Below are 27577 nucleotides of genomic sequence, written 5' to 3' on the forward strand. Positions count from 1 at the left end.
ATTTATACACCCTTCTCACTTGAACAAGAACTTCCCATCTTTCATGACCATTACCTAGCAAGACCTACATTCTATATCGCAGACGCACAGACTCAGCACGGCTCTCTATGTGTACGTGCACAGTGCAACACTGAAGTTGTATATGATGATGACGACTTGTACCATGGAGTTCTCTTCTTATTAAGTCCTCGGCAATGCTGGCAAAGACCCGTGTAATTACAGCACTGCCATGGCCCCATGTGATGAAGAACAGATTCGATGCCTATGCATGTTTAAGTAATAATCAATCTCTGTGCATGTGTGCGTGCCTGTGTGCGGAAATTAGAGGGCGAGCTTTGGTAGCTGGCCCTCATCTCCCACCTTGTTGAAGCACTTTCTCCAGCATACTCCACAGCCCACAGGTCCCAGCCTACTGCTGCCATGTCAGCTCACCAGAGGCATCCTGGGATGCACTACCATACTGGCTTTCTATGTAGGTTTTAAGGATTGAACTAGATTGTCAGGCCTGTGTGACAAGCCCATTTTACCTGCTGAGCCACCCTCCCAGCCCTCACCACATACTTAAGTGTTCCCTTCTATCTATCAGATGAGTGATCTTCCCCAACCCCAGGATGCAGTCACTCAAGGCTCCTCGTTCTACTAGGAGTGAGCAGCAGACAGAAGTGAGAGGCAGTCAGAGCCTCCCAGCCTGATGCTGCTCCTTCTGTCTGCCCTGGGGCTGAGGGGTCTGCACCTTGGCGTCTTTCCACTTATCCTCATTGCTCTTCCTGCAAGCCCACTTATCACACGCCATTCAATTAAGTGGAGAAAACAGGCAGTCCAGGTGAGAGTGAAGCACGATGTTCTGAACATGTGCGTCTCAGCTCCCCGTGCTGTACCCAGCAGCACGCACACCTCAGTAGTGTCTGAAACAGCCTGTAAGTCGCTTGGAAAAGCACTCAGCTGCTGGCATCTGGAGTCTTTAAACTTCTACTCACTACGATCTTTTTCCATCACATACCCACACTGTTGGGCATTGGGGAAAATCTTCACATGATGATTAAAAAACTTACTTTCAAGGATTCCCACAAGGGAAACTGGACCAAGGAGAAAGGAATCTGGAGAGAGAGAAAAATCATACAGATTAGATAAAAATAAATCAGTGGTTGACCTGGCATTCTTGTAAGAACCTGCGATTATTAATGTTTCATTTTATTGTATGACTAAAATAAAACCAGTATTAAGCAAATAAGCAGGCTCAGGACGTGTTTAAAAAGCTGATAAACCTGGCCACAGAGCCTCTTCTAGTTCAAGCCAAGGAACATGAAGAGCACTGTGAAGCCCTGTGAAATGGGGAGAAAACCTCAGCACTGACAAGGCTGACACAGAAGCAAGACACAAACCATCTTCCCATAGCAACAGCAACCGTGAGAGCCGGCCAGTTCTACGGGAGAGCTATGGCGGTGTGCTCTCAGCAAGCATGTGAGCGCTCAGAAGAGCATCTGAGCAGAAGAGAACGGATGACGGGGAGGGAAAGGGAAAGAGGTGAAAGGTGGAGACATTATGAAGAGAGACAAAGTGGAGAAAGAAAAGCAAGCAAAAAGAGGCAAGGGAGGAGTGGGAAGAAATGTGAGGAGAGGACGGAGGCGGGGTAGGAACAGACAGGCAGGCATGAAGGAAAGAAAGTGGAGGGTGATGGCCAGGAAGGAAGAGGGGCAGAGGGGAGGACTGAGGTGGAGGGAAGTAAAGTCCAAAGCCACTTAGAGGAGCATGTCAACATGGCAGGCTCCAGAAGCCTGCTGACTGCCAGGGAGGGCAACAGCTGCACCCCTGAAGAAGAAAAGCTCTGGGAATGGTGCTCCATGCAGACTACAGGAAACCCAACGGAGCCAGGGAGAAGGTCACCCACCCCATCAGAAGAGGTCAACATCACAATACTTAGAAAGTGTTCACAGTGTTTACTTCAATTATGGGACAGAATCACCAAGTCCACAGTAAGCTGTGCCTCACTGAACCTGCTAAGAAGCCATAAGCCAATCAGAGCTGTCATCACTCTGTTGACAGATGAGCAGGCTGGGCTCAAAGAAACTGTGTAACTCACCAAAAGATAATAGGAACTTCAGAGTCAGACCACCAGACTTCAGAGCCCGAAGGACTAATTTACCTGCAAAGGCCTCTAACCGTATTTATCTGCTTATTAATTCCCACACAGTGCAACTACCCCTTTGCTTTTAACTGAACTTTTTGAAACTGTGAAGGAGGAGGAGGAGGAGGAAGAGGAGGAGGAAGAGGAGAAGGAGGGGGGAGAGGAAGAAGAGGAAGAGGAGAAAGAGGGGGGAGAGGAGGAGGTGGAGGAGGAGGGGGGATGAAGAAGAGGAAGAGGAAGAGGAGAAAGAGGAGGAGGAGGGGAAGAGGAGGAAGAGGAAGAGGAGAAAGAGGGGGAGAGGAGGAGGTGGAGGAGGAAGAAGAGGAAGAGGAAGAGGAGAAAGAGGGGGGGGAGGAGGAGGTGGAGGAGGAAGAAGAGGAAGAGGAAGAGGAGAAAGAGGGGGGAGAGAGGAGGTGGAGGAGGAGGGGGAGGAAGAAGAGGGAGGGAGGAAGAGGAGGAGGGGGAGAGGAGGAGGGGGTGGAGGAGGAGGGGGAGAGGAGGAGGAAGAGGAGGAGGAGAAGGAAGAAGAAGAGGAGGAGGAAGAGGAGGAGGAGGAGGAGCAGCAGCAGCAGCAGCAGCAGCAGCAGCTACATTTCCAAAATAAAAATGAACCCCAGTGGACTCCAGATGCTGCTTTCCCATCACTGCCCTGTCTAGCACACTCGGTGCCAGCAGAGGTGACACTCAGGGGTATAGTGGCCCCCGTGTTGCTGTCTCTGTGCAGTTTAGTTCAGGTATAGACCGCAGGAAGTGTTGACTAGTGTGCATCCCCGTATCTTTCAGAAGAATGAGCAGGTGCGTCGTCACACGGACGTGGGGTGGGAAGCCACTGCTGGGCTTAGTCAGAACTCACAGTGCAACAGCATCTGTCCAAAGAGATGGTGCTGCTGAGAGGAACACAATACCACAGCGATGGGGTCTGTCCTACTCAGAATGTGTGTGCCAGTGTCACTAGTTTGGATTAATTTGACAAATGAAAATTTTGGAGAAACTGGTACTTATCATAAGTAAGTAGTCAGCCACCCTATGTCTCGAAGTCTCACAAGAAATTAAATTAAGTGTTTTGATTCTCAAAACGATTCTGACATTGATTATCCTGAAACTCAAGAGCTGTATTTTCAATGAAATCAAATACCAAAACCAAAATGCTGGCCGTGCAAGGCTTCTGAGAACTTGTCCAGAGCCTTTAGAAATGACACTGTGCTGTGAGTTACAGACAAGAGACGTAGCAGGCAGGACCTAGACTCTTCTAGTTCTAAGTTTCTTCTTGGGACTTTTCCCGAATGTGAAGACATCACATTCTACAACAATATTAAACTTTACGCCTATAAATTAAAAGGCTTACATGGTTGTAAAAACTATTGCTAGAATTACTCATTTTCTTTTATTAAAATAATCTAAGAATATACACAGAATGTCACCTGAATTTATTTGGCTGTTGAGACAATTTAATTTTCATTCCATAGATAAATACTTTGCCCTCTGCCTCAATTGCAAGTTATGCATAAAATTCTTCCTTCAGCTTAAAGAGGCAACTTATATATAATATACTGGACACCCTGGCACAACTATTCCCTGGAACATTCGCTTTACAAAGAAAGCCCACAGTAACGCCACTTCACTCCCTACGATAAGGTTAGCTGACAGTCTAAGACAACCGAACATGCTGAGAATGCTTGAATACATCATTTCCTTTTGGACTTTTAGTAATGAAAGGTCCCTCATAAGTGAACTCCTGATGCGTGAGAAATTTTCGAATGTAAGTCAAAGCCATGCAGGCTGTCAGTCACAGTAAGAGGAAACCACTGCTATGGAGGTGGGTCACACAGCTGTCGGGCACCCACAGCTCCATGCTGTTCCTAACGTGGCCAGAACATGGGCTACTGGAGAGCTGCCTCCGCCCCATGTCTGGTTGAAGTGCAAAAACACTGATATTTCTTTCAAACACAGAATTTCATACCCCAAACAGATGCAAGCCATTATCCCCAATGCTTTAGAGATGAAGATCATGAACAGCTATACTCAGAGGCCATCTATTACAAAATACGACATAACAAAAGTTACAAGATGGCTCAGTGTTGTGACCTATTTAAGGCCTCCATTTAAGATGTTTTGACTGGGTAAGGCTGTTAAGGCCCATGGCACTAATAAGTGGGTAGCAATAAACTCACCTGCCATCAAAGCAGGGGACCTTGCTACAATTCAACATGGATTCCACTCAGCAACAAGCGTAGCAGCAAGTCTATCCTAGAGTGTATGTGAGGATCCTGGATCCTGGGTGAGCTAGAGAAGATGAAAGTCAGATGTCTCTAGCAGGAAGTGCTGGCATCACTAATGACATGAACAATACACATGGTTATCTCATGAGCAGGACTTAGCTGTCCTGGACTGAACAACTATGCCTGAATTCAATCAATGCTTCTAACCTTGTGATCGCAAGAGAGGTAACCCTCTAGTATATTAATAGACAGGGAAGTGATTTACAACTGAAAATCTATAAAATAAAACTTCCAAGGTATCATTTACCTCTGTAATTTTATTATTTCATTGCACAATCACATAACAAGATACTTTTTAAATAAATAAGGCTAGGTTATAAGCTACAACAGATACAATATGAATGACTTGGGGAACCTGAAGAACAAAAAATTATACTGTAAGAGTAAATGTCATTACATTTACACTTAGTAAAAATGATCAACTCTCTATAAGCTCAAGGAAATGTGAGAGAATCAAAATTACAAGGTTATCATGGTCTGTCCTAATTGTTAGCTTGGGTGGATTTAAAATTACAATGGACATGTCTCTGGCCATGTCTATAAAGGATTATGTAGACCAGGTTATCGGAAGTAGGAAGATGCACCCTAAATATGGATGATATCACTCCAAGGACTGGGGTCCTAGCCACAATAAAAACAAGAAAATGAACTCAGCCTAGATGCTCTGCTTCCTGACTGGAACCAAGTACCCAGCTGTCTTCAGCTCCCTCTCACAAGTCTTCCCTTCCTGGATGGACTCGGTCCACTCAAACTGTGATCTAAAATAAATCCTTGTTCCTTTACGTTTTAAGTATTTTGTTGTGGAAACAAGACAAATTACTAACATCTAAGACTTAAGCATGGAAGTGATCAGCTTGCCACTGACACAGAAATAGGTCCAAAGCTAGCCCAGCTCCCTTGCCAAGGAATCCTCTAAGGGGGAGCTCTCCTCTGATGCATGGCAGCTTCCAAATTAGTGTGCTTCGTGCAGGGCTTCCCACTCTAGTGTCCCACAGATGACGGCCAATCTCCTCTTGCAGACTCGTCCCTTTCTGTTCAATCCCAGTAGTGAACAAGGACAAATGATGGTGGGATACATAAAAATCTCCTTGGTTCAAAACAACTGCCACTCTTTAAAAAGAGGGTGCTTCAAATGAAAGCCATCCAGAGTCTACTAGGAACTGCAGATCTGGACAGAATTTCAACAGTAAACACCTTGTGGTTTGCTTAATTTGACCATATCAATCCACTGACTAACACTGCACAAAGAGAAGTGTGTATCTCATAAAAGAAATAGAATTCAATGATGAAATGTAGAGTGGGATAGATGGCACACTTCTTTAATCCCAGCACCCAGGGGTAGGGGGAGACGACCCTGTCTCAGAAAGAAAAAAAGGAAATACTGAAATGAATTCCTTTTAGGTTAATGAGGCACTCTAAGATAGCTTTCCAAGTTAAGCACATTATGGCGGGAGAGGGGGAAACTAGCCGAGAGAAGAGTGAACACACTAAAGTTCAAGTAAATCTTAGAGACAACAGGGGGGTTAATCACTCCATCGATAACTTGGGCGTCAGACACAGGCAGTGCAGCTCCATCTTTTATTCTGTAGAATCATCACAATCATCCTACCTGGGCATAAGTAACTCAGTGCCTCAACTTACTGATACTGTTACTGTATCAGTCACATGACACTAGCGTAGTGAAGAGAGATAAGAGAAACAAACCCTCCCTGCTTTAGGTTGCTTTTGTCCAGTGTTTCATTGTAGACGCACATGCACACGCACACATGCACACGCACACACGGAGTGAACACAGGAGACAGTTAAAACAGTAAGTGGCTGGCTTGCCCCAGGCACAAGAAATGTCAAATTAGTCTCTAATTCACTATTTTCTTATGTTTGCCCTCCCACATACACACCAATGTGGGGGGACTGGTTCTTTATTTCAAAAAGACACTTACCAATACTCAGCTGCACCCCGAGGCTGCTCTCTTTCTAACTGGCCCCCAAAAAGCCACAGAGAAGGATACAGCGAAGGCAGGAAGCTGCAGAGTGCCAGCCACACAAACCTCAGAGAAGCTGCCTGAATGTGGCAGCTGGGTAAGGAACTCTGAAAGATCAGCCCACTGCCAGCCCATGAGACTGCAGAATTCTCACAGGCTCTAATACCTTTCAACGTCTCCATGGAGATAATCAGGTACTATCCTAAAAGGTCTGCCTTTATGTTACTCTTTTTCCCTTGCAGCTTTTAATAGTCTTTCTTTGTTCTGTATGTTTAGTGTTTGATTATTACGTGCTGAGGGGAGTTTCTTTTCTGGTCCCATCTATTTGGTATTCTGTATGCTTCTGTACTTTGATAGGAAGCTCCTTCCTGTGGAGACAACCATGGATGCTATCCCAACTTACTCTACCCTATCCTGAAAACTTTTCGTCACAACAGGGAGAAAGGCATCCATGATAAAACCAAAATGTAAGCAGAATCTGTCTACAAACCCAGTCCTGAAGAAAGCACCAGAAGAAAAACTTCAACCTGAAAAGGTTAATCGTGGCCAAGAAACACAGAGCAAAGAATCTCCAAACCAGGGAACCAAAGTGGGGAGGGGCAGAGCATGACAAAATGGCAGATGCCAACAAGCACTGCTCATGGGTATCGCTCAACATCAGGGCTCTCAATTCTCCAACTAAAAGACACAGGCTAACAAAATGGATGAGAGAACAGGATCCATTCTACTGTTGCGTTCAAGAAGCACAGGTTAAAATCAAGGGTAGCCATCACCTCAGGGTAAAAGGATGGAAATAGTGAATGGACCTAAAAAGCAAGCCGGTTAGGATTTTAATATCTGACAAAATAGACTTTAAACCAAAACTAATCAGAAGCGACAGGGAAGGACACTATATACCCATCAAAGGGAAAATCCACCATGAGGACACTGCAGTTCTTAACATCTGTGCCCCAAACACAAGGGCACCCAGGTTCATAAAGGAAACACTACTACAGCTAAAATCACACGTGACCCGTCACACGCTGATAGTGGGAGACTTCAATAACCCACTCTCACCGACAGACAGAATATCAAAGCAAAGATTAAACAGAAATGCTGGAGCTACTTGATGTTATAAACCAAATGGACCTAGTATTTACAGAATACTTCACCCAAACACAGAAAATATACCTTCTCGGCATCTCACAAAACTTTCCCCAAAGCTGACCACATACACAAAGCAAAGCTCAACAGATATAAGAAAACTGAAAGAACTCTGCATCCCATCAGACCACCATGAATGAGAACTGAAAAAAACCACATGGCACTTTCACAGCAAATACCTGAAGGCTTCCCAGGCCATTCAGGGCCAGGGGAGAAGTACAGATGATGGGTACAGAGTACAGAAGGACAGCATGTTCTCCTACTCATGGCATTCAGAATAAATCACGCCTGGTTCAAATAGCACACTGGGAGGGAGGCAAGAGGAAGGGCCAAGTACGGGTTCACTTTGTTGGCGGACATTTCTCCTCTGCGTAGCACCTTGTTCCCATGAAATCTGTAAACAGCTTAGTTAACAGAGCCACATGCATCCAGCCACTTCCTTCCGAAACCTCGTTTAGAGTCTGTGCCGACTAGGTAGGGCACGTGAACTCATCTTTCCTTGGACCTTTTACCATTTCTTATGGCCACCTTCTTTTCTGTTTAACATGTGCTTTAAGTCTTGTCCAAACTAGAAATGCACGCGTGTTCTAAGAGAAGCACTGTTACTAGGACTGTAGAAACATCAAAGGAGACCAAGAAGAGCTGGTGGAGGAAGAATCACGAGCACAGGAACAGAAAGACCTCACAGGGGCAGAAGAGTCGGAAGGAAGCAAGGTAAAGGAACACTTGCTGAAGCCTGTTTAAAACTTCTATTCACTTCTCTTACACAGTCAGTCACCTGTAGGACATCTGCCTGTCACACACAACCTGATGCAGTGACCTGTGCACACTCAGACTTGAAAACCACTGAGATAATGTTGAGTATGGAATAAAGCAATTGTAGAACTGTGCACAGTCAGACCATTCTGTTTTAAGGTGCTAGCAAATTCAACCTGGAGGGCTGATGGGGCAGCAATTCAAAAAGAACTCCTCGCCTGGGGAAGCCCGGCTATGTTGTAGTATTAAACTCCTTAGCTGTGATCCATGCTCCAGGTCCACACTTTGCTGTAAGCAGCATGGATGGGGTTATACACAGTGCCAGCACAGGGCCTGGCTTACAGCAGATGAGAGAGGTTGAAGTCTGTGGCTCACTAAACTCAAAAACCACATGTGACATTCTGAAAGCTGCAGAAGTGGGCAGTCAACTGCGTCTTGTGTGTCCAGACTGTTCTTTCTCGCTGTGGCCTCCCAGAGGACCATGCCCCAAGCACCCTTGTAGAGTTCCACTTTACAAAGTGCTAGGCCCCTGAGGGCCTTGGGTAAACTAGAAAAGCACATGCTACTCTATGATAACAGAACAGAGGCAACTAGAGATTGAAAGGCAACAAAGGTGGCCTTGCTGTCAAGAATGAATCAGATGCTGTGAGACCTTGAACACAGAAAGGACACAACTCTTCTTACTATTCCTGCCACCTCAGTTGACCCCAGGCTCATCATCAAAACCAATGAGTCCACATGCAAACATGGGGGAAATGAGACATTTCCACAATGGCCGTCTATGAGCTCAGGAGCAAGCATAGAAGACCCTGAGCAAAATGAGGGGCTGGAGACCTTGATGGGGCCATGGGACCATCTGAGGCAGCAGGATTGAAACCCATGTGAGAAGCTAAGAGAAACAACATGGTCCCATCAGGAGACTGCACACTCGACGCACACTTGGTTTGGAGTTCTGCAGGTGCTAACACCCAAACCACTTTTCCCTGCAGCAAAACTGCAATTCCCTCCAGTTCCATCTCACTCAGCCAGCCTCGCACAGACAAGGTAAGCACAAAGTCAGCCTGTGAAAGACTCACTGTCCGGAGGGAGACATGTTTCACAGATTCCGTGTAGAAAGGGAACTTGGAAACCATGGGGACACTGTGCTCCTAAGCCCTTAAAGAAAGGGTAAACTCTAAATATTACAGAGTGAATTCCAAATTGCAAACACTGACAATGTTTCATGAGCAGTGAAGCATATTCCAGCAATGTGAACCTGTCCCACCATTCTGACATGAGTGTGATTTCCAGTTAAGAGCGGAATGGAGAAGTGCCGTGTAAACACCTCAACTGATGCAGAAAAGGGTCCTGAAAATACAATACGCATATAGTGAGATGCAAAATATCTACCAGACTGTGAACAGTAAGGAATTTTCATCCTTAAGGAATAAGAATAAGGGCGTGCATGATGGTTCAGCAGGTAAGATGTCTGCTACAGCCTCGGTGACCGGAGCTTGATGCCAGGAGCCCAAAATGGTGGAAAATGAGAACTGACTACATAAGTGGTCCTCTGACCCCATCCCCAACACACACACACACACACACACACACACACACACACACACACACACAAAGAAATGTTAAAACAATTTCAAATAAAAATTAAATTTTAAAACATGTATAAGAGAGTAGCATCTACTATAACATTAAATGGCAACAGACAGACAAACCAAAACCAAACAAACCAAAGGCCCTGGGTACCCCTTTGATAAATGACCGGGAACAGGGAAGGCTGTTCAGGGCTCTATTCAGGACTCATCACTTCTACTCAGCGCTGGACTGGAGGGCTGAGCCAGAGCAGCCAAGCAAGAGAGAAACCAGGCGACTGCATAAGGAACGGGAAGCTCGGAGTTGTGAAGCCTGCCGATTCCTATCACTGGCAAAGGACATGGGGCAACGAGAGCCCGCAAATGGCCGGCTCACTCCGGGAAGTTGTTTTTGTTTTGCTGTTTTGTTTTTTAGACAAAGCTTCCCTACATAGTCCAGTCTGGACTTGAACTTGCAACCCTTTGACTCAGCCTCCCTAGAATTTCAGGCACCATGGCTGTCCAATCTACATAGCATATTAACCACGTGTTCGACTTACAACAAATATCTATACAAAGATGTGTATAAGATTGGCAGGGTTGCTTTACTAACCTGGGCCCAAGCTGACAGCCCTAATGTCTACCTGCGGGGGAATAGATGAGCCAATGGTCACATCTTACTTAACTAAATACCACTCAACAACCCAAAGGAAGAGGCAACTGTTGTATTTGTGACTGAACTCCAAACAATGTGTGACGCTAAAGAAAGATGGGAGCTAGTTAAGCAGTAGTTCTCAACCTGTGGTCACAACCCCTAGGGGGTCGGATGACCCTTTCATAGGGTCACTTATGACCATCAGAAAAATACAGATATTTGCGTTACAATTCCAATAGTGGCAAAATCACAGTTATGAAGTAGCAGTGGAAGTGACTGTATGGTTGAGTCAACACAACATGAGACACTGTACTAAAGGAGCGGGACTGGAAAAGCTGAGACCCACTGAGGCCAGCTGACCTCTGACGCTTTCACTTTGATCAAAGATGGCTGACTCTCAAATTCTTGTCCAAAAGAAAGGCTCTTTTGGCAGCAATTCCTCAGGAGGAATCTCAGATCCCTCTGAGCCTGCCTTATCCAGTAAGATCCTGCTTCTCAGCTGAACCTACCAATCACAAAATGGAATCTTTCCCAGTTCAATTCAAGGAGGAGAAATGAGACTTAGCCCTGTCCCACTCTATAGAATATATAAGAGGCCAGACTCTGCCCTCCGACCCCAGGATTGAAGCACCCCACAGTCCCTTACAGGAGTCTGTGTCTTTGAATGCCTTGTGCTCCTTCTGCTTCAATATATCCTGGCTGTGTGCTGGGACTGCAACCTTCTTACCTAGTGAGTCTTTACCTGATGGAGAAGTGGACCCGAGAAAACCACTAGAGGGCGACAGTAACAAGAACCAGATAGCAAAGGAGACCTACAGTTTAATTCCATACAATTCAGGTTGTCTAAATAAACCAATCCATTTTCACATACCCTCAGCCTATGGTGTTGGCTAAGAGGATAGTGGATGGTGGGATGGGGACACAGGAGAGCTTTTCTGGTGGTGACAAAACATTCCCAACCCCAGGCTGCCACTGAGTGAAGCCGAGTGAAGCCAGTCACTTTCATCCATGCACCCAGCTCTCCGCTACCCAGCTAGAGCTAAGCAGCCACAACAGAGAGGTCCAGCATACAAAGCCTAAAGGGCCATCTGACCTGCTGCTGCATAGAAAGCTTAGCGGTACCTACTCTCCGTTCCCAGCTTATGTGAGGTGGCCAGCCTGGAAGACTGTGAAAACTCACAAGCCATGTGCTCTAGACATGAAAATAGCAGCTCATTAAAACCAGCTTAAGGGGAACAAGTATTTCAAAGAGGAATAACCATGCTGTAAATTCAGTTGAATTATTCTCAGAAATTAGGGAGGAAAAGCTATGACATAAAGTAATGCAGGATACACTACTGTAATAAAGTTATTTTGAGTGGAAGGCACTGGAGCTCTCAAATCACTTTTATCTGCTTGAAAGAAGAGCTGATTAAAAGAAGCCCGTGTTCATAAATGCCCAGAAGCCACTGTGAAGTCTCCCTTCCTGGAGGTCAATGCCACACCACACAGACCCCATCACGAGTGCCGCATTCTATAGTGTGAGTGCCACTAATCGTTCCAAAGTCATCTGGTTGTCCACAAGGATGCCACCACCTATCCTTACTCTACAAGGTGTCTGCTCCTCCACAAGAGCTGCCCCGCACCCGTTCTTCTGCAGCCCCACTTGAGACAGCAGATTCCAGAAACCCAATCTAGCCCCATTCCAGTTACGTTTAATGATCCTGTATACACAAATTTAATCTGTTTTGGTTTTGTTTCCTTGCTAATCTGTTCCTTTTTCCCCCTTGCTAATATTTGAGTTTTTTAAAAAAAAAAGTTTTTCATGAACATAAAATATGAGGCTAATGAAATTGGGATTATGAATGAACTCTGGTAGCTAATAAAGATTATTATTTTAGCTCTTTACATTATTCCTTCTTACACCAGAATATTTTTATTAATGTAATGTCAATTTTTAAACATCACTTTAAATTAGTTGAGGCCTGGTCAGAGCAGGCCATTCAAGTCTGATATGGCCTCCACTCTTCCCCACACATCAACACTGGCAACCTCTCCATTTCTCAGGCTGTCTTCCACATCAGAGGAAAGGCACACCGACACAGAGCAGCTATGGACGCTGGGCCACCAGAGAGAGGGAAGAAGGAGAGACAACCAAGTGTGCCCAGTCTTCAGAGATGTTACAATGGGCTCTGACTCAAGCATCTGATGTAGGAACCTTTGCACAGATTTGTCATATCATGTTTGATTATTCTGAAATTGATGTTCTGATGCAGTATGAACAATAATACTTCAGAAACAGGACAAAAGGGGTCCCTGAGGGATATCCATGCCTACTTCATAAAACGTGACAAGGACTGAATTTATTATGAACAGTTTTACCAAAGTGGTTTACGGATAAGTATTTTCCAATTATGACAGGTACTCCCAGAAAAATGGCATGCAGAAAGAAAAAAGTCCAAGTTGTTACTGATAAATTATTTAACACAGACTGAGGGCTGAACAGCAAACTGGCTCAGAGGTCAGCCATGGCACATGTATAACACTTTAAATCCTAAGTCAACACTCATTTGCCAACCCTTATTTGTTATTAGAACCACATGTTGGCACTGAGTCATTTTATGGTTCATTTGAAATAAACATGCAGAAAATTATGGGAAACAAATAGAGCCCCAGCAGTCTGTAAAGCAAGGCACTCACTCCAATGCAACCTCTGTCATGAGGCTTTGGGACGCCGTGGATAAAAGTGCATCTGTGGTGGAGGGGGGTGTGCTAAGAAAACTGCTTTGTAGTGGTGAGATCACAGCGGCAGCCAACGGCCTGTTTTTATCCCAGAAATTGAAAAACATGGATCTCAATGAGAAAATGTATTATAACACTTTAACAAAACTAAACGTGTATTCAGCTGGTGAGTTAATATTAATGCAGAGAACTCCTTCTCGAAAGATTCTCTGCTATTTCCTCACGGCAAATACAGGTCATCTCAAAATGCCCCACCTGTTCCCACAACTACCTCCATAGTTCATTTGTGACAATTCAAGCCCTTTAAAGCTTGTGTGCCTGGTTCAGTTTGGTCCAGGTGCTTTTGAGATGGGTGCCTGTTGACAGGACTCTCAGCTGGGATGCAAGCCAACAAGCCAGCATCACCTCAGGGGGGCTGGGGCTGGAAGAGTGCCTTCCAACCAGGACAGCATCCAAACGAACCGAGGTCTAAAACTTCTCAGGATGCTATAAGGACCAGCAAAGTACTCCAAGTGGAGAGAATTAGCATGCTGCAAACCACCTGCAGGCCCGGTTCGAACAAGGTGCAGGATCCTATGTGATTCCACTTTAGGTGTGGTCTGAGAACATGCCTTCCTTTTCAATGCCAGCTGACGTCATACTCTTTGTCCAAAGACCACACTTGCAGAAGAACCTGTGAAAAGCAGACGTTCATGGCCTATTTAGAAAACCCTAGTAAGGTAAGTGCCAGTACATGCCGGCACTCATTCACAGTAAGCTGGGTTTGCGGTGCATGCCTGTGACAGTGGCACTTGGGAAGGGAGGAAGGGAATCAGGGGCTCAAGGTCACCTCACCTCGAAGAGGGTTTGAGACCATCCTGGACCACATAAGATCCTGCCGTCTTTTAAATAAATACAAAGACTGTTCTTCCTTACAGACGCTTTCCATCACATTGTTTCTATTTTTGAGGTGATCTTCTTAAAGATCCTGACTGAGGTAAAGGTGACTGGCGCTGACATACAAATCCCTAAGGCACAGCACACGAGTGAGGACAGCTGGGTGAATCTTCCACCCAGCAAAGAAAACTACTAGGAAAGCAAAGAAACTGAAGACCATTTTGGAACCCATACATCTGATAAGAGGCTAAGGCACTACAAACCCAGACCTGTATGCGAGTATGTGCTAGACCACTGAGCTTCAGTGGCAGTGCCTGTTCTGTCCCCCATGTTGCTTGTTCTGTTGTTGTTGGCAATGGGAATAGACTGGTTTCTTGTTATTTTTCTCTTTTCTCAAGGTAGTATGCCATGCAGTAGCCTACACTGGTTTTAAAGTCTCAATCCTCCTGCTTCTGTCTCCTGAATATGAAGATTATAGGCCTGTGTCACCATGCCCCGTGCTAATTAAAAAGGGCAAATGCAGGGCTGGAGAGATGGCTTAGAGGGCACTTGCTGCTCTTGAAGAGAACTGGAGATTTGGTTCTCACACTCACTTCACAGGACTACTGCTCACAACTGCCCCGAATTCCAGCTCCAGGAGATCTGACACCCTCCTCTGGCCTCCACCAGGATCTACACATATATACACATAAATAAACAAAGTGAAAATATTTTTAAAGACTTATTTATTTTATGTGCCTAGTGCCTATGAGGGCCAGAAGAGAGAACCAGATCTCCAGGAATTGGAGTAACAGACCATTTTGAGCCACCATGTGGATGCTGGAAATCAAATCTGGGTCTTCTGCAAGAGCATCCAGTTCATTCTCTCTCTCTCTCTCTCTCTCTCTCTCTCTCTCTCTCTCTCTCTCTCTCTCTCTTTCTCTCTCTCTCTTAGATTTTATTTATTTTATGTTTGTGAGGACACTGTTGCTGTCTTCAGACACACAGAAGAGGGCACTGGATCCCATTACAGATGGTTGTGAGCCACCATGTGGTTGTTGGGAATTGAACTCAGGACCTCTGGAAGAGCAGTCAGTGCTCTTAACCATTGAGTCATCTCTCCAGCCCAGCATCAAGTACTTTTAACTGCTGAGCCATCTCTCCAGCACTGTACCCCACCTTCCGAAATAAATCTCTGTAAAAGAGCAAATGAACTGAAAAGACTTTTCTCTCTAAACAAATATACAGGCAGACAACAGCATTTATTTAAGTGATTAATTAATTACTTAAAAGTTCAATATCACATACCAGGGAAATGCAACTTAAAACTACAATAAACCACCACCTGGCATCTGCAGTGTGATCTGAATGTGAAAATTTACTCTGAAAATGGAAATCAAGACAGATGAATGAGAGAACCCAGACACCAAAAAATATAAAATAAGAAAATATGAACACAGTATACAAGTTCTATGAGACATCATAAAAATATCTAATTTATGAATCACTTGAGAGAATGAGAACTTCAGCCTAAAGAGATAAACAATATGTCCAGGAAAATCATAGTAGAAAACATTCCAACTTAAGAGAAAGAAATGAACATCCAGACCCAAGAGGCATTCAGAGCAAACAGACAAGACCAGAAAAGAACTATCCCACATCAAATTACAGTTAAAATACTAGAGAAAACAAAGAAAATATATTGAAACTGCAAGAGAAAAGTGTCAAGTCATATATAAACCCACAAGAATATAGCACATTCCTCAACAGATAGCCTAAAAACCAGGAAAACAGAATGAATTTCTAAGCACTGAAACACAGTAATTGCCAATGGAGATTGCTATACCTAACAAAACAATCTGTCATGATTGAAGAAAAAAGACCTTTCATGATTAAAAACAAGCTGAAGGTGTCATGACCACTAAACCAGCTCTACAAAAGATCCTTGAGGAAACGACACCCTTCCTATGAGGCTAAAGGGAAGACTAAGTAATACAGGAGTAAAGAATAAAAACTGTAACTAATTTTTTTCAAACCTTATTTTTAATGATGGTTCTTAAATGCTTTAACCTCCCTGCTATACCATCACTCATCAGAAGTAGTGGAAAAGAAAAGATTCAGGGAAGTGGGCTGTTTAGAAAGGTTCTTTAGAACAACTCCTGCCTGTGTCATCTGGAAATTGACAGTTCAGTTCAAAGGTTAGCAATAGCAGCTTGATCCACTCTCAAACACTTTACAGATATACCAGTAGTCTAGTTTGGTAGAGTCGAGATAGCAAACATGAACTAGCAGTGTTGGCACTAGCTAGCAGAGACAGCCAGGCCTCAGCCTCTGCACAAGTTAGCAGGAGGTACCAGGAGGAACACCAAGAGAAGTTCTCACCTGTACCTCTCTTAGCATAGTAAAGATCAGCAAAGACTCTAGACTAACAAGCATTGTACAATTAGCTCTATTAAGCAAGCCTAGCTCAGCCTCCTTCATTGTCCAGCAAGTTCTATTTTTACTCACTCTAAACATCACATGTCCTCCATGATCTTGCCTCAGCACATGTGTCTGTCTCAGCTGACATCACTCTGCTAATCAGTCGGAGTCTGTGGAAGAGACAAGAACCCGAGGCACACCACCAGAAGATTTTTGGTACATTTCTCTCTCTAGAGTCCCAACGACAACTATGCAATGTAAGGCAGACCAATACATGTGTGTGTTCATCATGTGTCCTTTAACATGCTCACTTTCAAAAAACATCCTTTCTCCTGTGTCTGCTTCATTGAAATGTTCCTTCAGCCTTTCACCTGTGTCCACTTTAGGCAAACGCTCTTTTTTGTGTTTGCCCCAGCAAAATATCATCTAGCACAACTGACTTTCCAAAGAACCCTTTAAGTTTCCACTTCAAAAAAAAAACAGGAAGACACAAACTACTGCAAAAAAAATCAATACAATGACAAGAGTTAATACATCCCTCCTAATAACAACTTTGAATATTAATATCTCAATTAATAAATACAATTAAAAGATACAGACTAGCAGATTGAATTATAAAACAAAGATAACAAGGAGATCCATCTATTTGTTATTTGAAAGAAACACAACTTATTAAACAATACAATGCCAGAGTGAAAGGATAGAAAAGGCAGTCCAAGGAAATTGGTATAGGAAGCAAGTGGGGCTCATGTTCTGAATTCCAACGGAATAAAAGTTCTAACCAAATTAGTCAGAGAAGATAAAGACAGCCCTGTTAATCCAAGAGGACATCACAGGCATCTAAACATGCAAGTGTCAAACACAGGGTGCATCCAACTTGGTATAACAGCACTGGGAGAGGTGAAGACACAGATTTACCCGAACACCAAACAGTGGGTGACTTCAATACTCACTCACACCAATAAACAGAGCATCCCAAGAAAAATAGAAATAACAATGTTAAATAATCATAGATCAAATGACCTAACGGACATCTACAGAAGAGCCCATGGAAACACTGAAGAATATATTCTTCTCTGTAGCCCAGGAAACTTTCTCTAAGATGGATCATCTAAACAAACAAGTCATAACAAATACAGAATATTGATAAAAAAATAACTTTTTGTATGCTATCTGGCAGAGTAAAACTAAAAATCAATAGTAAGAGAAGCAACAAAGTACCAAAGAAATTCAGAAAATCATTAGAACATAGGTTTGAAACATATTCTATCAAACTAGAAAACCTTAAAGAAATGGGTAAATTTCTAGATGCATATGACCCTTCAAAAGTAAACCAAGATATTATAAACAACTTAATAAAACCTGTAACATTGAAACAGTAATTTAAAAAAAAATCCAGACACGGTTGGGTTTACTGCTTACTTCAAAAAACTTAAATACTTCTCAAGCTGTTTCACTAGATAGACGGGAGTTTTAGAAAACAAGTATTACTCCCATGCCAATAGCAAATAAATCCCAAGAAAACTATATTCCAACCTCTCTGATAAGCATAGACGCAAAAACCACTCAGACAGAATTCAAGACCACATCACAGAGATCACTCTCCGAGATCAGCGTGGCTTCATTTCAGAGATACAAGGGAAGTTTAATAGTCGCGAATCAGTGAGTCAGGCGCTGGCTTCCCATGGACAGTACGGGTGAGGGCCCACGGCAAACTCTAAGTTGGATGTACGGAAAGAACAAGGAGATCGTGGATGAACAAAAGAGCTCATTTAATTTACAGTCACAGAAACAAGCTAAGGTGGTCCACATCCACACTAGCAAAGGTGGCTGCCAGCAGACAAACCCCAAGGACAGCACCTAACAAAATAAGTGAAAAATGGGTTGGAAGGACTTCAAAACATGACTAGCCTCTAATCTGGCAAGCAGTGTGTGTAATCATCTCCAAAGGTGGGTCAAGAAAACATCCCAAAATTGTGCACCTCCAACCTCCACACACACTGGCTCAGATCACAATAAATCCACCCAAATAACCCATTTCATTAAATTCAGTCTTTGTCTAGACAGCGTTTACCATAAATCTTATAAAACGCCTCTACACACAGCACTCCACAGCAGTGCCCTCAGGAAGCCCACTGCAGGGACCTCAGTCCTTCCTGTTCTTTGCTTAGTAAGCTTCCTTCCACTTGTTCATGCTCTTTCACACCTGTGTGTCATGCCTGCATGAGTGTATGTCTATCTGTGCACTGTGTGTATGCAGTTCCCTCGGGGGCAAGAGGAGGGCACTGTATCTCCTGGAACTGGAGTTACAGGGAATTGTTTGCCACCAGGTGGATGCTGGGAGTTGAATCTGGATCCTCTGGAAGAACAGCCAGTGCTTTTAACCCTTGAGCCATCTTGTCAGCCCTTCGACCATGTTTTGTTTCTGTTTTGTTGGTGGTGCTGGTTTTTATTCTTCAACAACATAAGACCAAGAATCAGAGAGCTGTTTGGTTGTCAGAGGACATTTGGTGAATGTTGATCCTCCAGCACTTTAGTAGTCCCTGGGATAAACACGCAAGAGTCCAGAAAGGCTGCTATTCTCAAAGATTGTATCATCAGGAACTAAAATGAGGACTTAGTGGGTAATAATGTTGCCATACAAGCATAAGGAACTGAGTTCAAACCCCAGCAGTCACATAAAAAGCACTTACATGCCCTTGGGGCCTGGAAACCCGAGGATTCCTGAGGGACTTGCCTGCTGCCAGCTTTTCTCCTGGTTCAAAAAAGACCCTGTCTCAAAGAAGTAATAGTGATAGAACAGAACACCCAAGATCCTCCTCTGGCTTCTAGGCACACATGGGTGTAAGCATGCCCACATGTATGAGTGTATACACCACATAGAACAAACACACTTGTTAAAAGTACCCAAATGAATAAACATACATTACATAAGATGGAAATGTCAGGAGCATCTCAATAGATATATAAAAGGCTTTTGACAAAAATCCAGTCCATGGTAAAAGTCCTGAAGAAACTATGAATGTAAGGAAGATATCTCAACATAAGTCATGTATGACAAACTAACAGCCAACATTGTACGCAGGAAGAAAAAGTTCAAGGCATTTCCACTAAAATAGGAACATGACAGGTTGTCTGTCCACTTTCTCTACCCTTATTAGGTACAATACCGGAAGCCACAGCTAGAACAATAAAAGAAAAAGCAGATGAGAGGGGAAATACAAACAGGAAAGGAGAAGGGTCTCCTTGTCTGAAATCATACATATATAGAGATCCTAAGAATGCGGCAGGAAACTTGAGATCTTACCAATGTGTTCAGCAAAGTAACAGGATAGAAAATCAAGATATCAGAGCTAGTAGCCTTCCCACAACCCAATAACAAATATGCTAAGAAAGAAATAAACAAAAATATCATCTACAATTGCCTTAAAAAATAAACTAAAAATACCATGGAATAGAATTAACCAAAGAAGTGAAATACCTCTACATTAAAATCATTAAACGGAAGAGGCCTCAGCAGTACCCTAATTCCTTCCCAGCCTGCTATCCTCCTGCAACATACTCAGTAAACCATGTTTACACACGCACACACATACAGCACTGAAGGAAAAAATAAAAGAAATTACTAGAGATGGAAAAATCCCTTGTGTTCATGGATACAGCATTAATATTTTGAAAATGGCTATTTTGCCAAAACCATCCTAGTAAAATGACCAATAAAATTTGAAAATCATGCTTCATAGAAACAGAAGGGAAAAAAATCTTAAAATTTACATGTAAGCATAAGAGACCCTGGGTAGCCAAAGCAATGCTGAGCAAAAGAGCAATGCTGGAGGTATCACAACCCAAACCTCAAGTTCTTCTGCAGACATGGTAATAAAAGCCGTGTGGTACGCACGAAAACAGACATGCGTGTCAATGGAACAGACAAAGCACCCACATACAGAGCTACAATTACCTGAGTTTTACAAAGATGCCAAAATTTCCCATGAAGACCACTTCTTCAACAACAGGATTAGCAAAACTGAAATCCACATGTAGACAAACAAAACCAGTTCCTTATCTCCCACCCTCACAAGAATCAACCCCAAAGGGACCAGACTTTAATAAAAGATTGGAAAGTTTGAAGCTGGTAAGAGACAAAATAGGGATATCAAGATATCAAGATAATAAAGCTGAGCCCAATGGCCCACACTCATGATTCCAGCATTCAGGAGGTGGAGGCAGAGGGATCAAAAGTTCAAGGTCATTCTTGACTACATGATGAATCAGAGGCAGCCTGGGGTATGAGAGAACCCATCTCAAAAAAAGGGAGGGGAGAGGAGGATAAGGAAAAAGAAGAGGAAAAGAAAGAAGCAGTACTAGTAGTAGTAGTAGTAGTAGTAGTAGTAGTAGTAGTAGTAGTATTGGAAGAAGAAGAGGAGGAAGAGGAAGAGGAGGAGGAGGAAGATGACTACGATGACAGAGACAACACTTCCTGAATAAGGGTAGTCAATATACAAACAATGTCGACAATTGACAAATGGAACTTCATGAAATTAAAAGGCTTTTACACGGCAAAGGATAGACCATCACATGAAAACACAGTCTATAGAATGGGAGAAAATCTCTGCCAGCTACATATTTGATGCAGAATTAACATCTGTACCAAGAACTTAAAAACCTAAAACAAGAACCCAAACCTAATTAGTAAAAGGGCTAACCGAAACGAGTGCACCGTCCTCTGAGGCTGCAGTACAAACAACCAGTACACATACAAAACAACACTCACCCTCACCTTCCTTCAGAGCAGTACAAACAGGAAAAGTCAGGCCACTGGGGTCTACCCAGCTCCTTCCAATAGCTTTCTGTCTGTGGCTGCCACAAAGTAAGTGGATCACTCACTGTGTGCAGCCTACCATGAAATTCTACCCGACCACAGGCCTCAAAGCAAAAGAATCAGAAACCATGGACCAAAAACCAAGTCAGAATGAACTTATCCTCTCGGTGCAGTTCATTATGTCAAGTATCCTGTTTCTGTAACTCAAACCTGACTGATACGGAGGGTTGGGGAAGGAGGGGGGTGTGCCGACACCGGGATCTTCACAAACAGGCAATGCACCACATTTCCCCACTGTGAGTGCCTGCTGTGACAGCAGGCATCCGTTATGATCTCACGAGACACATCACCTGCCTGCTCTACTGTCAGCCAAGCCATCCCCATGTGCTGCACAGCTCCATTAGAAAGGAAGGGGGATTAAAACAGCTTGAGTTCTCATCACCTTTGGTTTAGGGCTTGAACTTACCTTAAGCTACAGTTTCCTTTTAGGAAGCAACATCCACAGTTCTGGAATAGCAGAGAATTTTTATCTATGCACTTTTAACAGACACACACTGAAAAGTCCGATGAGTTGATGGGGAGGGGCTGATGGAAGAAGAGAACAGAGTAGACAGGCGAGAGCTACCACAGGTGAGAGCCACCACTGAGCAATTGGCTCCAGTGAGGAAGGGATCAAAACAACAGGAAAGTGGAGATTCAGACCCTGGGGCAGTTCCCTAAGAACTGGCAGCCTGCAGGGGATAAGCTCATCTGAGAAAACCTGGGAAAGTACAGCTGGGCATACAAGGTGCACTGGAGAGACTCAGGAGGGGCTGAGTGGTGAGTCAGGAAGGAGGCCTTCCAGGGACTGCAGCAACATCAGCATCACCGTGATAAACAGCATCAGGCACTCTGTGTGTGATATCCCAGCACTCTGGGAATGTATGAACATTCTCCTGAGCCCCCCAACAGCACTCTGGGAATGTATGAACAGATATATGTGGGCACTCTCCTAAGTCTCTCATGTGTGTGATCCCTACATGTGTGAACATATATAATTCTCAGGTAGACATTGGTTTTTTTCTCATCTTAAAAAGAAAAAAATGAGAGAAGACAGTTGAAATAACGTGCCTGAGGCCACACAGGTGTGAGGTGTTAGAGCTGTGATCTGTACCCCGACAGATGACCTCAGAGCCTGTCTCCTACCTACCACCTCAAACATTCTCCCTCGTGCATCTACAGGCATTTAGCTCCATAGGTCTCAGAACCAGTAACCACGGACAACGCATCTCATCAACTCAAGGTTTTGTTTTGTTTTTCATGTTTACTTTACTTTGTGTGTGAGCTTTCCCTGAATGTACGTCTATGTACCACAAGCACGTGTGGTACCTAAGGAAGTGGTGACCTCCGTGTGGGTGCTAGCAATCGGACCCAGGCCTTCTGCAAGAACAACAGGTGAGAGCCAACTCTCCAAGCCCTCAACTCCAGGTTTAAAGACAACACTTAGACAAGAAAAACATGGAAGGCAAGCCCAGGGCTCTCTGTGACAAAACTAGAAGCAGCTGTTCAAAAATGCTAGCCACTGCTCTCGGAAATGGTCTTCGCCCGGAATGTTCCGTCCTTGAAATCTATGTCTTCTAGTCACGGGCTCCACTTTACGTAAGTGTCACTCACTCTCCCTGGAGCTATAGTCAAAGGCACACTACTCAGTCCTTTAGACACAGCCCCGCCCCCTGGCCAGAGTAGGCCAGGCGGCCAACAACCCGGGGGCTAAGCTAAGATTTGCATCTACTGCAGCTCTGAGCAGAGCAGAGCTTCAAAGCACCTAGCATAAGCACTAACCTCACATTCACTGTAACACAAAAGCAGTGCCATAACTGACTCACAAAAATGGCAATTTTGAGTAAAAATTTCAAAATAAGTCAGTTTCTACCTTACCAAGGGCACTGAATTTTGCTTTTCTTTTTCTTTTTTAAAAATAAGCTCTACTTTTCATTTCAGATTCAAATATCCTGAGGAGAGAATAAATCTTCAATTTGATTCTTTCAGCTCAAAAGTTGATCCGATGGTAAACCTGGATAGGTTATTTACAGATGAAAAGAAACTTGGAGTATTTTTAAATGCCATTATTCCCAAATCTGCTTAGAAACCCAGAAGCGAATTGTAAAATAAAATCTACACTGTGCTGGGGGAAAGCCCCCAACACCTGTGGAGGCGGACATGGGACAAACAGGACACCACAGTAGAAGCACGCATGCATTTTCTCTCCAGTAAATGCTACAGTTCCAGCTAGGCTTTAATGAAATGGGAAAGGGCACTCTTTCGGAACACTGGGACACTGCACAAGTCATGGTGCTGTCCCCAAAGGACAGATGGATACCCTTACTGAGCATGAGCAACAACAAAGCCAGGGCTTTCTCTAAGAAAGCCCCTTTCATCCTCCAGGAGGCCACACCCCTTGATCCTTCTCAAACAATTCCACAACTGGAGAACTCATTCAAACCACCACACTAAGTATAGTTCAAGTCCCTCAGTATCATGTACCAAACAAGCCTAAAGACGACTGGCAAATGGGAAAAAGCAGGATGGAGTCCATGGACTCTCAACGCAGGAGGAGATCATAGAGGAACTCCCAAACCAAAAATATAAAATAAAATAAAATTCTTAAAAAAAAAAAAAAAAGAAGTAATTCTCAGATTTTAATTCTGGATATTAATTGTTGAAACCACTAAGAATGATATGAAAAGATTACATAAGAATCATGCAAATGAAGAAAATTTGCTTATGACTAGTTTGTGATTTCCTTTAAAAAGGAGAAAGTTCAAATCTTAATACCATGTCAATGTAACAAAAACCTGGTTACTGCAAAGGGCCTACCACACTGTGGTCAATGGCCTGGTTGCTTAATGTAATATTGGTAATGGCTGAATTCCAGTGTAACAAAAGAGAAATAAAGAAAAAAACCAGCCTGAAAGTCTACTGGAGTTCACTGTAACAGGATTTGAGCTATAATTAAATTTGATTAGTTTGGTTCAAACCTCAAGTTCAAAAGAATTATCAGCATGAATGGATGAAAAGCCCTTTTACACGGGCATTTTGGAAATATGAAAAGGGCTGACACAGCAAGCATCAAAGACTTTAAAAGCAATTGACCCTTCCCAGAGCAAAGGAGAAAGGCTAACAGCTGAAACTCAGATGCTGCGTGCAAAGAAAATAAAGTTCCAGATGGCTGCAAAGCCTGGCAGTTTATTAAATATTAAATACTATTATTTTTAACTGGAGCTGGCCCAAGGATAGCCAAATGGGTCATCGATAAAATGTGAAAAAGTCTGATTCTATCCTCAGAAAAACCAAAGCAAATAAACAGTCCCCTTTCCGGAATCTACCAGCATGAGGAAACCTCCCAAGGACTTTCACAAACAGCTATGGTGACATTTAAATAAGCACGACGTCCAATAAACATTACAGCACAAGCACCACAGCCTAAAGGTCCAAACCAGTTCCTTAGAAGACAAGCAGCCCAGGGAATCTAATGACATCATCAGGAGATACTTCATTCTCACTGCCGATGTAAGCCCATGCCCACCACACCTGAGTACCTCCCTTCAACTGGATACTGAAAAAGACTCAGGCAAGACTAAGTATGCACCCGCGAGACAACATGGAAATACACTTCCAGATAGCATGTGTGGCCATGTGTACACATGCGCATGCACGCACACACACACACACACACACACACACACACACACACACACCAGTCTGTTTTAAATAAAATGAAGTTGCCTAACAGTTTGTATACCCTGAGTTTTCCCAAAGCACTAGTGTTTTTTATGGTAACCGTATTCCTTGTTACTGTATCCACAGCCTGGGGTTGGGCTGGCAGGCTGTCTGCTGATTGTTGGGAACACTGTGCCAAATGAAGCAGGTGTGGGATCTCAGAGATGAAAGCAATTCTCCACATAACAATGTCATCTTGTGCGCTTTCCTGACACATGCAGTTCATTTCCTCTCTCTCTCTCTCTCTCTCTCTCTCTCTCTCTCTCTCTCTCTCTCTCTCTCTCTCTCTGAGTCTCTCTGAGATGCATCTGAGAGGTGAACATTTCTACTGGTTTTTAGCACTGAGGAAAAGGTTCATTCAACAGGGACCTTGCTCAAAATAGTAAGAAATCCAGCCACAGAAGGCAGGCTGGCTAAATGTTCTTTTCTCCAAGTATTCTCTCTAAAATCAAAATTATCCTTTATGTAATTCTTTTATCTTGAAAACTATTTTAAATCATTTAGCTTTAAAATAATTCAAAGCAGTTTATTACCAAGAATAGAAGGGGAATGTAAATAAGAAATACTCAAGTTAATAAAGATGGGAAAAAAAGAATAGAGGGAAAAAAAAGAAAAATTCATGGAAAAAAATCGACAACAACATCAACATGTCCATTAACAACAACAAGGTGGCAAGAAAGGGTAGGGGTGAGTGTGGGCCAAGTGCCTGGACACAAACGTGAAAACATCAAAACAATCCACAGAATTGTGTGCAAATGAAAAATGTGTGGAAGATTAAAGATAAAAATCTGCAATTCGTGACAGAAATTTTGCTAGAGATGAAAAAAATTATGCAATGTGGTTCAACATTTCTTTATTTCAAAACAGAACAACCACCTCTGTTTTATTCCTGGCTCGTCTGCGATTTGCGTTGGGTGCTGTTTGTTTTGCTGTGCTGGGAATCGGATGGCATAGAGCCCTGCAAGCACCAGGTGAGCCTCTAACCCACAAGGGAATCTCTTCTCTGAGCCTGGCGTCTTAGAATCCAGCCCTTCTCAGCAGGCTCAGAGGCACTGCAGGGGATAAAGTGCAAACTCTCGGTCCCATCACCAGCGTTCCAGATTCAAAAGTCTGGGGGCAAAACCTAAAGACTCCATGTGTACCAAGTTCCCAGGTAACGGTGATGCTGCTGGCCCAGGCTCCACACCCGGAGATGGGCATTTCCTCTCTCCTGATGGTCAGCTGACCTGGCAATGGGAAATACCTTTGGGCCCTGGAGCTAACAAGGGGTTCTACAAAAAAGGAAACCCACTGAAGGCACGGAATGTACTTTGGAGATTGTGAGCCCAGGACTCAGCAAACTTTCTAACTGAGTTGGATAACAAGAAGCTTAGACTCTGCGGGCCGCACAGGACCCCACACTACCACACTCAGCACCGCATCTTAAAATCGGCAGGACCAATGTCAGGATGACTGGACATCTCTGGAAGCCACAAGGCAGCTGATTACAGCACTGCAACGGGACTCTGCTTCCTGATGTGCACCGCAGTGAGGAGTAAGGAAAAGCCACAAATGGAACACACTATTAAATCCCATGTAGTCTGTAGTGAACAGGAAGGCTTTACTAAGTAACATGAAATCTCACTTCTAGAATGAACATAAGACATGACTATATCCACTTCTTTTAAGATTCTATTTTATTTTTCGATTATGTGTATGTAGCTGTGTCACAGGTGTGCAGGTGTCAGCAGAGGCCAGAGAGGGCGAAGGAAATGAACACAGGTCCCCAGCAAGAGCAGTGCACTCTTAGCTGCTCTCAGCTCCGCAGCCCCTGTTGTTTCCAGCATCATGTGTAAACAGACGGATGCAGGACACCAGCTGGATTCCTGGCATCTGGCTTTGCTGCACACTACAGCAGGCTGGAGCGAGCCTTGGTTCCTAGCATCCTGGTTTTAAGCTTCTCTCTCCTCCTCTACCATTCACTTTCTGCCCTCCTTTAAAGCAATCCTCCCAGTTCTAAACCCTCTCACAGGGGCCACAAGACATACAAATTATGATAACTAAGTAAAAAAGACTGTTTTGTGTACTGAGGTAAAGTAGTACAGGTTTGATCTAAATTCTAGTTGTCAAATAGTTCTTAAATTTAAATACTTACCAAGCAAGACAAGCATGTCAATCTTCACAAAGTAGATGTCTAAAATATTTAGTTATATGTATACACATATATACAAGTGAATAACTTTCTATGTGTTTATAAAATTATAAACAAACACAAACATAATCTATATGTATTCACAGCTTTCTCAGTTTTTAGAATTAAAAGTGATATTTTAAAAATAAGTATATTTTGGTAGTTAGTGAGTAAACTTCATGTAATACCTCATAACTACACTATACCACTTATTTAAAAATAGAGAAAAATAAAATCTGCTCACTCTGTGCACAAATTCAAGCTGGCATTCCTACAGGAGCTAGTTAGAGTGCACATGTCCAGTTTAGGATCATAAAGATGAGTCCC

General features: G+C 43.5%; 1 protein-coding gene across 1 annotated transcript in view; it reads right to left on the reverse strand.

Moving 5' to 3' along the window:
* The window catches only part of Slc25a26 (solute carrier family 25 member 26), a 95044-nt gene that overhangs the window by 21787 nt on the left and 45680 nt on the right, over window positions 1-27577 (reverse strand). The window contains exon 6 of the mRNA XM_032907224.1: window positions 1053-1097. Within this exon, the coding sequence (XP_032763115.1) occupies window positions 1053-1097 (45 nt within the window). The remainder of the gene's footprint in view (window positions 1-1052; window positions 1098-27577) is intronic.

Source organism: Rattus rattus, chromosome 6, assembly GCF_011064425.1.
Source record: "Rattus rattus isolate New Zealand chromosome 6, Rrattus_CSIRO_v1, whole genome shotgun sequence".
NCBI classification, from domain to species: Eukaryota; Metazoa; Chordata; class Mammalia; order Rodentia; family Muridae; genus Rattus; species Rattus rattus.